Source organism: Trachypithecus francoisi, unplaced genomic scaffold, assembly GCF_009764315.1.
Source record: "Trachypithecus francoisi isolate TF-2019V2 unplaced genomic scaffold, Tfra_2.0 Lachesis_group12, whole genome shotgun sequence".
NCBI lineage: Eukaryota > Metazoa > Chordata > Mammalia > Primates > Cercopithecidae > Trachypithecus > Trachypithecus francoisi.
Window position 1 is genome coordinate 77,690,993 of NW_022681457.1, and position 15,152 is coordinate 77,706,144.

The 15,152-nt window shown below is 39.6% G+C and overlaps 1 protein-coding gene across 2 annotated transcripts in view; it reads left to right on the plus strand.

Annotated features, from left to right (window-relative positions):
* ATPAF1 (ATP synthase mitochondrial F1 complex assembly factor 1) overlaps window positions 1-15,152 on the plus strand; it is a 43,556-nt gene that overhangs the window by 2,310 nt on the left and 26,094 nt on the right. For both annotated transcript variants that reach the window (XM_033226517.1, XM_033226516.1), the window contains exons 2-6: window positions 1,674-1,782; window positions 7,730-7,780; window positions 8,284-8,346; window positions 12,725-12,775; window positions 13,968-14,015. In XM_033226517.1, coding sequence (XP_033082408.1) covers window positions 1,674-1,782; window positions 7,730-7,780; window positions 8,284-8,346; window positions 12,725-12,775; window positions 13,968-14,015 — 322 coding nt within the window. The remainder of the gene's footprint in view (window positions 1-1,673; window positions 1,783-7,729; window positions 7,781-8,283; window positions 8,347-12,724; window positions 12,776-13,967; window positions 14,016-15,152) is intronic.

Genomic DNA, 15,152 nt, shown 5'->3' on the forward strand with positions numbered 1-15,152 from the left:
AGTCTCAAGTATTTGTCATCTTAAAAACCTTTCCTTGATGTACATTCCCCTCCAGACTTCTCTCGTTGATCTGTATTTGATCTCTTTAACACACAAGCATCTCTGAAGAGTTGTCTACTCATACTTTGAATACTTTATCAGCATCCATTCATTCTTACCCACTCATGAACAAATGAATAACTGGTTTTGCCCTCCTTCCCTACTGTATCATTCCCATCAACATTTATACATACTGTTATCCCCCCACTGACCTCTAAATAACATCCAAACTCCTTAATGTTCCGCACAAGTTCCTCGCACCCTAGTCCCTGCCAGTCTCTCTCTAGCTTATCTATTAGCAAACTTCCTTTGAAAAAAAATGGAGAGGAGGGGATGTTCCAGGTAAGGAGAGCAGCAGCATAAACAAAGGTACAGAGCCATGAAACCACCTTAACATTTGGGCATGTTTGAGCAAATTTTCATCATAATACCTGTTGCACTTTCATTTGTTTACTTTTATGCCTATCTCTCCCACTAGATAGTGAGCTCCTTGAGGTAGGGAGTCTGACTCATTTATTTCTATATCCTCAGATCCCAGCAAGAGCTTCACTGCCCAGGCTGTCCCTTGCCCACTCTACCCCTTCACTATGGCAGGCCCAGCTGCAACTGTGGCCACTAGCAGGGTTGACCCTGGTCCTGGTACAGCCCCCAGGGCTGCTTGCAGCTCTGGCCAGGTAGGTGCCATGCCCTACTAAGCAGAAACCCCTGGTGTGGCTCTTTATTGAGGAGGAGCTGGCCCACTACAGAGAGAAGAAAAACAGCCCATCTACATGACAGTGAAGGCAGTGGTGTTTTATGTCACCTCCAGAAAGGAATTTTATGGAAGAAGGGGCCACCTATAATGCCTTGACCAGGAAAGTCCACCAGAGGGATAGCCAAGATGTCCCTGGGTCCTACAGACCTCACCTGTGAAACTCTGGGTCTCATGGCCAAAGAGCTGGAATCCCTGGATGATATCTTCACCACAGTGTACAAAACCAAATATCCCATGGTTAGCTACACAGCCTGAAGAATTCTTAATAGGGACAGCACCCCAGCCTGGTCTTCAAACCTGAAGACCAACTCCATTTTGACATAAAGAATGTGTTCTGATGTTTCACCTCCAAGAGCAGCTTCTTTGGAGGGTGGGTCAGGGAGACACTAAGATGCTAAATCTTCTGCAAACTAGGCTGCCTAAAGCCTCTGAATCACCAGGATCTGAATAAAACAGATGTTTAACCTAGTTGGGGGGACATATTTTCAAGAACTGGATGTATTCAAGTAAAAGCTTGACACCTAGTAAGGAGGCTATAGGATTCTTGCCTGACGAGGTGATCCAGCAAGATGACCTCAAAATTCTAAGTACCGTAAATGTAAGTACCTGAGGGACTAAGCCCTGTGTAAACCTAGGGAACAGCCTGCAAAAGAAAAATGTTACACAGGCCCCTTGAGGATTAACAACAGTTGAATAACAGGATTTCTTTTTCCGGTTTCTTTATTTCTAGGCCTGTGCCCAGTTCTTACTAACTGAAGGCAAATTTTTCAACCTCTCTGAATGGCAGTGTCCTTTCTCTGTAGAGGTGGAAAGTGATGCTTTATTATTTTAGAATCCAAAAAGGCCCAGTTGGTTTACCCTTTGGTTTACCTCTGATCAGGTCTGACCCAGCTGCTTTTGAGTCCCGTCTGGAGAAACGCAGTGAATTTCGGAAGCAGCCAGTGGGGCGTTCCAGGCAAGGTGATTTTATCAAATGTGTGGAACAGAAGGTAAGACCTGCCCCCTTTGGTAGTGTTTGCTTACCAGCACTCCTTTAACCTCCTTACCCTGGCCCTTATCCTTAAAGTTGGTTTATTGATGGGTCAGCTGGGTGAACTAAACATAGTCTCTCCCAACACCGTTTCCATCCATAAATGTTTATCCTGCTCTTTCTAGGCAAAGTACTGTGGTCGTGGTGGAGATATAGAAGTATAAGAGGGGTACTTCCTGCTCCCAAGAGGAGCAGTCTAGTGGTCAAGGCAAGGCATACTTGACAGCAGGCTAGAGGTATCAGAGAAAATTTCCCATGGGAGATGGAACTTGACCTAGGCTAGGAACGTTATGAGAGATTTAAATTAAGTAGAGAGGAGGGAATGGGACTTTGATGTAGAGCAGGGGTCATCAAATTTTTTCTGTAAAGGACTAGATGTTAAATATTTTAGGCATTGTGGGCCATATGGTCTTCTTTGTGACTACTCAGCTCTACCATTATAGTGCAAAAGCAGGCCTAGACCGTACGTAAATGAATGGGTATGGTTCTGTTCCAGTAAAAGTTAATTTACAAAAATATTTGGCAGACTAGATTTAGTTTCCTGACAACCAGCCACCCCTGCCAACCCACCCCCATCCATTCCCATGTTGAGGAATTAGCTGAAACAAAGGAAGAGCTTTGAAAGTAAAAGGGGTTTCAGGAGACAGCATGGTACTGTACCCACTTAAAATGGAGAGGGAAGTGTTAAGGCTAAAGAAATAAGTTAGGCATTAAACTCTTTGGGCTTAAGGAGTACAGGCAGGTTAATTTAGCTGCTAAGAGGGTGAGCTCTGGGGCCAGATGCCAAGGACTGAATCCTAACCCTTCCAGTTACTAGCTGGGTGACTCTTCAGCAAATCGTTACTTCTCCATGCCTCAGTTTGCTTATCTGTAAAACAGGAATAATAACAGTACCTACTTGACAGAGTTGTGCTGAAGAGATAATACCATTTAAAACTCTTTAGCCCCATCCCTGGCATAATAAATACTTAATATATATTAGCCATTATTATCCTTAAATAGGAATCAAAGCTGAGGAAAAGCATGTTGAAAACTGTGTCTGGGAAGATTACTCTAATGCAGTGTTTTTCAAACTTTTTGACCATGACCCACAGTAAGAAATATATTTTACACTGCAATTCAGTACACATGTATGTATATGATTGTAACTGAAAAAAAAAAAATTTTACAAAATAATGCTTACTTTTACAACATGCAGTCCATTCTTATTAATTTTTATTCTTTTTCATCTTTTGAAAAACTCCGATCACAATCCACTAAATGTATTTCACAACCTATTATTTGAAAAATTCTAACCTAGGGTGGTGCACAGAACAAACTGGTGTAGGAGAGGCCAGGGCCAGGGAAAATATGGAGTAATCCAGGTGTGGGATGTAGAAGCCTGAATTAAGGTAGTTACAGTAGAAAATTGGGATTCTACATTGTGTTTTAAAGTCAAATTAGAGGTGTTTATTTTACTTAGAAAATACTTTCTTTGCCTAAATTTTAAGTGAATCTACTCAGTCTTAGTAACTAGTTTAGTTAATTAGAACAGGATTAATAGTAGATGGGTTGCCAGGCACGGTGGCTCACGCCTATAATCCCAGCACTTTGGGAGGTCGAGGTGGGCAGATCACTTAAGGTCAGGAGTTCGAGACCAGCCTGGCCAACAGGGTGAAACCCTGTCTCTACTAAAAATACAAATACATAACTTAGCTGGATGTGGTAGCGGATGCCTGTAATCCCATCTGCTTGGGAGGCTGAGGCAGGAGAATCACTTGAACCTGGGAGGCGGAGGTTACAGTGAGCTGAGGGCACAGTGAGCTGAGGTCATGCCACTGTATTCCAGCCTGGGCAAAAAAAAAAATATAGTAGATGGGTTAATTATAACAAGGTTGGGGAACAAATTCAACTCCTATGACAAATAGTTTACAACTTTATATGAGCAAACAATTCTTTCTACAAATATTTTAACAATTGTCATTTCCTATAATAAACATTTATAGTAGCAAGGTTACAAGTCAATAGCTCTTGGAAATATTACTGTATTATAAACTTCAAATATTAGATAGGAATGTTCTTTGCCCCTTTTTGGTAAACAGACTTAGAAATTTAGCTTTATGAGGCCAGGTGCAGTGGCTCACGCCTGTAATCCCAGCACTTTGGGAGGCCAAGGCGGGCAGATCACGAGGTCAGGTGATTGAGACCATCCTGGCTAACATGGTGAAACCTCGTCTCTACTAAAAATACAAAAAATTAGCCGGGCATAGTGGCGGGCGCCTGTAGTCCCAGCTACTGGGGAGGCTGAGGCAGGAAAATGGCGTGAACCCGGGAGGCGGAGCTTGCAGTGAGCCGAGATCGTGCCGCTGCACTCCAGCCTGGGCGACAGAGCAAGACTCCGTCTTAAAATTTAAAAAATTTTTTAAAATTGGCTTTATGATAAAATGCAGAATATGTAAAGATTTAATTTAAATTATGTCAGCTCTTAGGTAAATATTCACTTGCTATCTTCTTTATCTAGCTAGATAGAGGAATACTAACAGCTAACACATATTCTCCATTCCCACAGTCTTGTCTTTACTACTTTGAGTCACTGGTTCCCAACCACATGGGACTCAACATCCCCCTTTGATAATACATTTTTTAAAAATTCTCCCTTTTCCACCCTGAAATAAAACAATAGATATGTAAAAATATAAATATAACCTACCTGTATGTATAACCTCAGGTGGGAAAATCAATATAATGCCCTAACCATAATATAAAGGAAAGCATTTTTTAACAAAATACATATTTTAGCATGTAAATATTAGGGCACGACTACACTGTGAGACCTAATGTAGTCATGAGGTGCTTCCACCTATTTGTGAAATAACCACGAACATGTAAGCAGCAAATACTGACTGGCAAATGGGTGTTATGTTGATAATTATAAAAACTCTAAAACCACCGGGCATGTTGGCTCACGCGTGTAATCCTAGCACTTTGGGAGGCTGAGGCAGCAGATCACTTGAGGTCAGAGGTTCGAGACCAGCCTGGGCAACATGGTGAAACCCCATCCTTACTAAAATGCAAAAGAAAAATTAGCCGGGCATGGTAGCTGTAATCCGAGCTACTCAGGAGGCTGAGGTAGGAGAATTACTTGAACCCAGGAGGCGGAGGTTGCAGTGAGCGGAGATTGTGCTACTGCACTCCAACCTGGGCGACAGAGCGAGACTTCGTCTCCAAAAAAAAAAATTCCAGGCCAGGCACGGTGGCTCACGCCTGTAATCCCAGCACTTTGGGAGGTCGAAACAGGTGGATCACAAAGTCAGGAGATCGAGACCATCCCAGCTAACACTGTGAAACCCCATCTCTACTAAAAAAATGCAAAAACTTAGCCAGGCGTGATGGCAGGCACATGTAGTCCCAGCTACTCAGGAGGCTGAGGCAGGAGAATGGCATGAACCTGGGAGGCAGAGCTTGCAGTGAGCCGAGATCGCACCACTGCACTCCAGCCCGGGTGACAAAGTGAGACTCCGACTCAAAAAAAAAAAAAGAAAACCTCCAAAACCACGAGCAGTGTTATCAGTGACCTGTGATTCCACAATCACAATGTAGAATCTTTCAAGTTATATAGTAGTTGCATTTCTGGAAATTTTAGTATTTATTAAAGCTGTATTAAAAAAAAGAAAAGGTTCTAGGCCCAAGTAATTATAAATATTGAAATATTATAGGTATTTTCACCTGCAAGAATGTCTGGCTAGACATTGAAAAGTTGTACAGGATGAGGGAAAGTTTTTTATTATGTAGGACTCATCTCATTTGGCACCCCTCCCATAATGCAGATATCAATATCCAGTAAACTTCTATGATAACCATAAAATTATCCGCACAGATTTCCAAAGCATCCATAGTAGGGAAGTAAAGCACCCATTTAAAGTTCATATTAAATGTTTCTGATTTTTGGCATGTAGCTTCAACTGCTTTAATTACCTTATTTCATCAATTCTAAAGCTCACTCTTATTTTTCTCTTTTTAACATCACTAAAATTGTCTTATAATTGATGTGACAGGAAAGTATTGTACTATTTAATTGGCATCATTTTCTGATGCATAAAATAATGGTGCATCTTAAGATATGATGTCTTAGATTTGATAAAATGCAATACGCTTATACTTAGGGCTTAAATTTTTTATTTCTGTAAGTGAAAATGGATACAAATAATGGATTGGACAGACATTGTATAAAAACCAATACATGAGGCTTCATGATTGAAAGGTGAAAGCAGCTGTGCAAGTGGAGGTTTTGTTTTGTTTTTGTTTTGTTTTCATTTTGTTTTCATGGTACACCTGAGAATGAGTGGTATGGAAATGAAATTCTCGTCGGGCGCGGTGGCTCACGTCTGTAGTCCCAACACTTTGGGAGGCTGAAGCGGGCAGATCACTTGAGGCCGGTAGTCAAGACCAGCCTGGCCAACATGGTGAAACCCCATCTCTACTGAAAATACAAAAAATTAGCCAGGCATGGTGGCACATGCCTGTAGACCCAGCTACTTGGGAGGTTGAGGTGAGAGAATCACTTGAACCTGGGAGGCAGAGGTTGCTGTGAGCTGACATTGAGCCACTGCACTCCAACCTAGGCAACAGAGCAAGACCCTGTCTCAAAAAAAAAAAGAAAGACAGAAAATGAAATTAACCCCTTTTTAGATGGCTTACATATGAAGGAACAGTTACACCCGGATGTTGTCAGTGTATAGGTGCATGACCAAAAAAACTAAAGTATGTTCAACAGGCTTTTCTCTGATCTGTGGGTACAGGTTCTGTGACCATCATTTATGAAAAGTGTGGATTAATTAAAGCACAGAGTGACTAAAGGCAAGGTTTTATGCAGAAAGTGTTTTTCAGCCTCAGAATCCCAGGTGTAGAATATACTTCTGAGAAGCACAGCCTTGAGTGAAAGACTCAGAACAACCTATCCCTACTATCAGAAACAACTCAAAACAGGATTTACTGGCTATGACCTTTATGAGAGATAATGGCTAAGAGACAAAATAATCACTTTCAGTTGTTTTTGGCCTTTTTTGAAGGGAGTCTAATTTGATGGAGGAAACATTAAGATTGAACACTCAAAAAGACTCTAGTCTGCTGAGGATGCCTACCATCCAAGTGTTGTCAGAGATAAGCAGTATCCTTGGGTAACACATCTTTCCATTTCTTACCACTTTTATAGTTCAGTGTGGAATAGGTCAGGACAGAGCACAGTAATCCCAAGCAGGCCTAATCCTGGGAAGAAATCCCTCATATCCACAGTGGCAGGTGGAGAATGGACTGTCAATACTAGTAGATGATAGTTTACTGACAGAGAAATCTTATATCTGAATATCAGAATCTTAGAGGAAAGTTGTTGTCTTATTAACAATAATTTTTATTTTTATTTCTTTTTATTTTATTTTATTTTATTTTATTTTGTTTAGCCACTCTGTTTTATTTTATTTTGTTTTAGCAACTCTGTTGCCTGGGCTAGAGTGCAGTGGCGTGATCTCAGCTCCCTGCATCCTCTGCCTCCCCTATTCAAGCAGTTCTCCTGCCTCAGCCTCCCAAGTAGCTGGGATTACAAGCACCCGCCACTATGCCCAGCTTATTTTTTGTATTTTTAGTTGAGGCAGGGTTTCATCATGTTGGCCAGGCTGGTCTCAAACTCCTGACCTTGTGATTCTCCCGCCTCGGCCTCCCAAAGTGCTGTGATTACAGGCGTGAGCCACTGCGCCCAGCCAACAATAATTTTTAAAGTAGCGTTAACTTTTTAGAACAATTATTATAAAAAGTGGAAAGAAGTGAGTTCTCACATGCAAAATTATTTAATGAGATTGGGTAACTCACCTAGTTTAGTGACCTTTGTTCTTATGAGTAAAGTGTAGATTAATATCTTGTCTTACATATTTCAGACAGATGCCTTGGGGAAACAGTCTGTGAACAGAGGATTCACTAAGGACAAGGTAGGTTTCTAATTAAACAGAGGAAAAAAAGCTTGAAGTCATATGGTACACCTAGGACAAGAGGCTGCAAATTTGAACATAAGTACTGTGGTTCAATTATTTTGTGTAAGGTGATTTTCCATATGTAAAAGTGAGAAATATTTCTATGAACTTTTTTGTCCTTGACCATGACCCCTAGCATAGCAGTTTAATTAAAAATAACAACCTAACTTTCTCCTCTTACCAGCTGCAAAGTGCTGCAGGACTCTTTGGTAAGGGTGAAGCATTTGGGAAGTACATGGCAACCTAATAGAAACTCTTCAGGAACAGAACTATGAAAACCTGTCTAGGCTTGGGGGCTCACTTTCTCTGAGCATGTGGGTTTTCTTATACTTGTTTTCTACTTTTGGAAATCTGTTTCACTGTCTTGATGTGTTTGCCACAGGCTTAGAGATAAGAGTTAAGCTGTTTTGTTTTGTTTTGTTTTAATTATGTGTTAATTGGTTTTTATTTTCTCTTTGAAGACTCTCAGTTCAATCTTTAACATTGAGATGGTAAAAGAAAAGACTGCAGAAGAAATAAAACAGGTAATGAATGAAAATGGGCTGGCATGCTCTATGAAAATGTGAATTCTGTGAACCAAATCTGAGAGTACATCTTCTGACACCTCTTTCTAGCCATAATGAAAGGTAATAATAAAAGGCAAAAGTGATGAATTACTTGAAGAACAATGTCGTAAGAAAACTTGTCTTCTTTGTGACTCTTATATGTCTAATCAACTTGTATTTCTACTTTCTTTTTCCTTCCTATAATCCACATCTCCTGTAACCCTCATCAGTACTTTATACCTGGATTACTGCACTACCTTTCCAGATAGGTTTCCCTGCTCCTATTTTTTCCACTCCACCCATAATATGCTCATCAACTGAGTCCTCTGAAACTTCTTCTTTCATTATGGAGAAGTATAGTGTATTGGTTTAAAAATACAGACTCTAGAACCAAGCTGCTGGTTTTAAGTCCTAGCTCTGCCACTTACTAGCTATAGGACTTGGACAAGTTAACTTATCTGGGCCCTAGTTTCCCTATTTAAAGTGGAGCAAATAATAGTACTTACCTCATGAGTTATTTGGATAATTAAATGAGTTAACATTTTTTATCACTTAGAACAGTCCCTGGCACAGAGTAAGTGCTATATTTATGTTTTTAAATAAATGGGAAAAAAATATATTAGGAACCTGTTCACAAATGTTCAATGACTTCCTGTATTCCTTTTCTTGGCATTCATAGCTCTCCATTATCACAGGACTTTCTGCAGGAAGCTTCCTGAACACTTTCCTTCAAAGCACTCATGAGCTATCCTGCCTGTTTGGTCATTTATATTTTTATACCTGTGATTCTTTTCTCTCTAATAAGCTATTTTTTTCCAGCATTCCTTATAGTTCCATGAATTATATATTAGGTAGATTGAAAGGATCAAAATAATAATAAAAGCAGCATACTTTATCAGGTACAATGCCTAATGCTTCATATGCATTATTTCATTAAATTCTTTTAACCACCCCGTGAAGTGGGTGCCATTATTCCCAGTTTACAATTGAGGAAACTGTGACTTAAAGAGATTATGTAACTTAGTCAGTTGTAGAGCTGAGACTCAAACCCATGTCTATTTGACTCTGCATCATATTCCCACAACTGGAAGTTGTGCTAGTTACTATGGGTTTCCTTTGGATGCTGTATCATTTATTTTAGCACACATTTAATGCATACCAATTAAATGTCAGACTTTGTGCCAGATACAGAGATAAATGAGAGAATCCTCATCCCCAAGGAGTTTTAGCCTCCACAAAATGGATCAGATCAGCACAGGGTTCTTTCTGTTAATAGAGGCATATGCAAAGTGTCAGGGAGAACTCAGGCTGTGCCTTTGGGAAGAAGTGCCAAAGGAACATGGACACTTTAGGGGAAAATTAAATAAAAGTAATCAGAATATGGGCTGGGCACAGTGGCTCACGCCTGTAATCCCAGCACTTTTGGAGGCCGAGGCGGGTGGATCATGAGGTCAGGAGATTGAGACCATCCTGGCTAACACAGTGAAACCCCGTCTCTACAGAAAATTAGCCGGGCATGGTGACAGGCGCCTGTAGTCCCAGTTACTCAGGAGGCTGAGGCAGGAGAATGGCAGGAACCCAGGGAGGCAGAGCTTGCAGTGAGCCGAGATTGCACCATTGCACTCCAGCCTGGGCGACAGAGTAAGACTCTGTTTCAAAAAATAAATAAATAAATAAATAATCAGAATATGCTGTCCTTAAAATGAGAAGACAGTGTTTTGACATGCAAAAAAAGAAAAGGTAAAGCAACCTTATGCCACATTGAAAGTAGTTTCCATAGGTCCTAGGAGTTAATAGTCCTTTTGTGCTCTGTGTTGATTAGATGGATCACACTTTGATTAGTATCTTCAACTGGGGCCCCATATTTTAACAGAAATGTTGACAAAAGCAGACCAACTCTAAAGGAAGTTGACCCATTCTTCAACACTAGCTCACTGTGGTGTCACCTTGGTTATATACCCTCCTCTACTTCTATGCCTTTGTTAGTGTTGTCATTCTCTGCTTCAAATGTGTCTCTTATCTCCTTCTCCTGCCCTACCTGTTATCTTCCCAGCATCCTTATTTCCCTACTAACTCCTAATCATTCTTCAGGATACAGTTCAGGTGTCCCTTCCTCTGGCACTTTTCCCTGCCCTGGGTTAAGTGCCTCTTTTATATTACATGTTTCTTATTATGTTGCAATCATCTGTCATTCAACCAACATTTTTGAGTACTTTTTGGGTTGCAAGGCATTGGTGACAACACAGCAGATACCTGCCTACAGGGGGCTTGCAAACTAGTGAGGGAAATAGATCCAGATGCAAATGATCTTATTATGAAGTAGCATATCCTAGACATCTTAAGAGAGATATAAAATATGAAAGCAAGGGGGAGGAAATAAATAAAATAGAAAAGCAACTCACGGGAAAACTTCTGACTATAATATCAAGTGAGACTACATGGAAGAAGAAGCATATAGGCTCAGCTTCAGAGGACAGGAAGAATTTGGGAGGTCAGAGGTAGGAAAGAAAGGCTTTCTAGTCAGAGCCAATAACATGTAAAAAGGCATGGGAAGGCAAAAAAAAATGGTAGTAAAAAATAAGAACACGGAGCATCTATATGATGTTAATGGTAAATAAAAAAAAGACACAATATTGCATATATGCTACATCTATGTATACTATAAAAGAAAAATTCTTAAGACATACTGGAAAGAAATAAAATAACAGTGGTCTTTGTTAGGGTGGTAGGACTATGGGCATTTTTTCCTTTTCCCTATTTTCTAGTTTTCAAATTTTATTATATAATTTTTTTATTCCCTACTTTTTGGTATTTGCATCATAAAGGTCAACTGTACCTTCCTTGTTCTTTAGTGCCAAGCAGAGGTAGGACTTCTGATTGGTGCATACCATAGATCCAACAGACTTTATCTCTTCCACATGTAGAAGACTTTCTGGAAGCAGGATTTTAAGAGCTGCCTGTAACATGCCAATAATATCTAACATGGTTTTGCTGTGTCCCCACCCAAATCTCATCTTGAATTGTAGTTCCCATAATCCCCACATGTCGTGGGAGGGACTCAGTGGGAGGTAATTGAATCATAGGGGCAGTTACCTCCATGCTGTTCCCATGATAGTGAGTTCTCATGAGATCTGATGATTTTATAGAGGGCTTTTCCCCCTTTTGCTCCTTCGTCCTGTCACCATGTGAAGGACGCGTTTGCTTCTCCTTCTGCCATGATTGTAAGATTCTTGAGGCCTTCCCAGCCTTGTGGAACGTGAGTCAATTAAACCTCTTTCCATTATTAATTACCCAGTCTCTGGATTAAGAAAATGTGGCACATTTACACCGTGGAATACTATGCAACCATAAAAAAGGATGAGTTCATGTCCTTTGCAGGGACATGGATGAAGCTGGAAACCATTATTCTCAGCACACTATCACAAGGACAGAAAACCAAACACCACATGCTCTCACTCATAAGTGGGAGTTGAACAATGAAAACACATGGACACAGAGTGGGGAACATCACACACTGGGGCCTGTCAGGGGGTGGGGGGTTGGGGGAGGGATAGCACTGGGAGAAATACCTAATGTAAATGACAAGTTGATGGGTTCAGCAAACCACCATGGCACATGTATACCTATGTAACAAACCTGCACATTGTGCACATGTACCCTAGAACTTAAAGAGTAATAATAAAAATGATAATAAATAAATAAATAAATAAATTGCCCAATCTCGGGTATATCTTTATTAGCAGTGTGAGAATGGACTAATACAATATCTGACAAAAGCTAACATTATTTGTCGTGTTTATTCTGTGACAAGTGCTGAGCTAAACACAGACCTACATTATTTCAGCTAGTCGTGACAATTCTGTGAGGTTATTATTGCTATTTTATTGATGTTATTTAGGGAGTTTTCAGTAATTTGCACAAGGTAGTATAGCTAGTAAATGACTGGAGCTGAGATTCACATCCAGTTCTGCCTAACTCTGATCCCTGAGCCCCAGTCCTGACTCTCTGGGAAGGCTCACAGTTGGCTGGGGAAGTGTGGGTTTGGGGAGGAAATAAAAATGTGAAAAAAAAGAAGTTGTCTATCACACACAACTTATTAAGAGGAATGATTTTTAAAGTCATAGAATCAGTTTCTCTGTCAGGAATTTGTTATTAAGAGTTACAGTTTAATCATCTGTAAGAGTGGGTTGTATTAAATCTTTTTTGTAATGTGCTAGTAATGAAAGCATTACATTGGGTTTTTCCTCTCTATTATCAAATAGCTTATTCCTCTGAACAATGAAATCTGTCACCATTTCTTGGCACATGTTGAAAAGATTACCCACATGTCACAGACACCCCTCTCTTTTCTGTACAGATTTGGCAGCAATATTTTGCAGCAAAAGATACAGTCTACGCAGTTATTCCTGTAAGTAGTTTGAAGGGGGAAATGAAAGTGTTACAACATGAGAGTCACTTCTCTAACCTAGCAGGCAGTTGGCTTTACTTTTCCTATGTTTATTGCCTCTTGAGAAGCTGCATTTTATAGCCCTGAGAGTTTTTATTATGCCCTGAGCACCAGAGATTGGAAGCTCCATATGGTATATTTATGGCTCTTGTTTTCCTTCTTTCTACTTTAGAAATGTCTCTGAGTCAAGTCTCTGACAAGGGAGCGTGCTATAAGTTCATGTTGCTGAGTAATTTCCAGATGTCTTTTTTTTCTTACTGATGTTTTCCAACCAAGCTGTTGGAATTTAAGATAGGGCCTGTAGCATAGCTTTTTTCCCTTCTTGCCTATAAGCAACCTATGCCTGAGCTGAGTTGGAGCCTCTTCTTAGTCTTTCTCTGGCGAATATTCCCCTTAGCAAGTGGCATTTTCTTGGTCTTTCTCTTCTTGAAATTATTCTTAGAGATGGTCACCATCTACTGCTTGACCATTAAGGTCTGTGACAGAGAAGGAATGCTGCTGGCTTTTCTGGTTTAATGTTTTGCTGGCCTCCACTGTAATAAAGCATTTGAAGTAATAGATTATCAGCTAGTTCTTTAATTGCTTTTCCCTGAAGGAGGGGTGGGGGCTTAGGTTAAGTTTCTATCAAGCACACAAATGTATACAGAGATTACATGAGTAAATGTAAGATTAAGGAGGAAAACATATAGATGGAGGATAAAGCCAGGCCTTTTGGTAGTTATGATGGTATCACTATTTTTTTTAATCTCTCATATATGTATACCCTTATCCTACATGAATTCAACAGCCAGAAGAAGAGTCTTCTCTTTCGTGATGTTTTAGATCTCTGATACTGACTCATTGTTTGAACAGGCCTTCCCAGCTCTCCCTCAAACTGACTTGGTGACTTGATGTCTCTGATACTTGTTAAAGTTCCCTGGAGCATTTGGAGCATTGGTGCACCTAGTCTTTACACATAATTCTGACAATGAACAGCAAAACAGACGTCTGGTTTTTCCTGTCTTTCTTCATAAGAGTGATTTGAAAATAATGAAACTTAAAAGACTGTTTTAGTTGTATTATAATTCTAGAATTCAGTCTTGATGAATTTACATATGATTGTGGCCTTTTGTGTTTTTTGTGTAGGTTAACTTTATTCTTTTCCAACCTGCAGGCAGAAAAGTTTGATTTGATCTGGAACCGGGCTCAGTCCTGTCCAACAGTAAGTTTCTGGTGATCATGTAAGGGTTACTTATCAGTGTTGCCAAACAAGTATTTTCCAACCTATCACATCATATTCCATACTGTCTCACATGTTTTAGTGCTCTGTTTACTTAATAAAGATGCTTACATGTTGATTGTACTAATAAGTTACATTTTCAGCCTTATGAAATCATGTGGGTTTGGCCCAGTAAGCCTCTGGCTTTTTAGCTCCCTACCACATCAGCCCTTTCTGATGTAGATCTTAATCTATCAGTACAAGTGCATTTTGGAAGACATCTGAGACCTTAATCTTTTCAACTTTTTTTTTTTGCTTTTATTATTATTTTTAATTGACATAATTATACATATTTATGGGGTACAGTATGGTATTTCAATACATGTGTGCAGTGTGTAATGATCAAATCAGAATAGTTAGCACATCTGTCACCTCAAACATTTATCATTTCATTGTATTGGTAACATTCAGAATCCATTCTTCTAGCTACTTGAAAATATACAATAAACTGTTGTTAATTATAGTACTCTATAGCACCATAGAACGCTAGAACATATTTCTCCCATCTAGCTGTACTTTTGTATCCCTTAACCAACCTTTGGCTATTCCCTCCTCTAGTAACCACTGTTCTACTCTCTACTTCTATGAGATTAGTTTTTTTGTTTTTTGTTTTAGCTTCCAGCATACGAATGAGAACATGTGGTATTTGTCTTTCTGTGCCTGGCTTATTTCACTTAACATAATGTTCTTCAAGCTCATCCATGTTGTCACAAATGACAGAATTTGTTTTTTTTGTGTATGGCTAAATAATATCCCATTGTGTATAGACACCACATTTTCTTTATCCTTTCATTTGTTGATGGGCAGTTAGGTTGATTCCATATTTGGCTATTGTGAATAGTGCTGTAGTAAACATGGGAGTGCAGATATCCCTTCAACATACTGATTTCCTTTCCTTTGGATATATATCCAGTAGTGGGAATGATGGATCATGTGGTAATTCTCTTTTTAGTTTTTTTGAGGAATCTTTATAATGTTTTCCATAATGGCTATACTCATTTACATTCCACCAACAACAGTATATAAAAGTTCCTTTTTCTCCACATCTTCACCAGCTTTTTTTTTTTTTTTTTTTTTTTT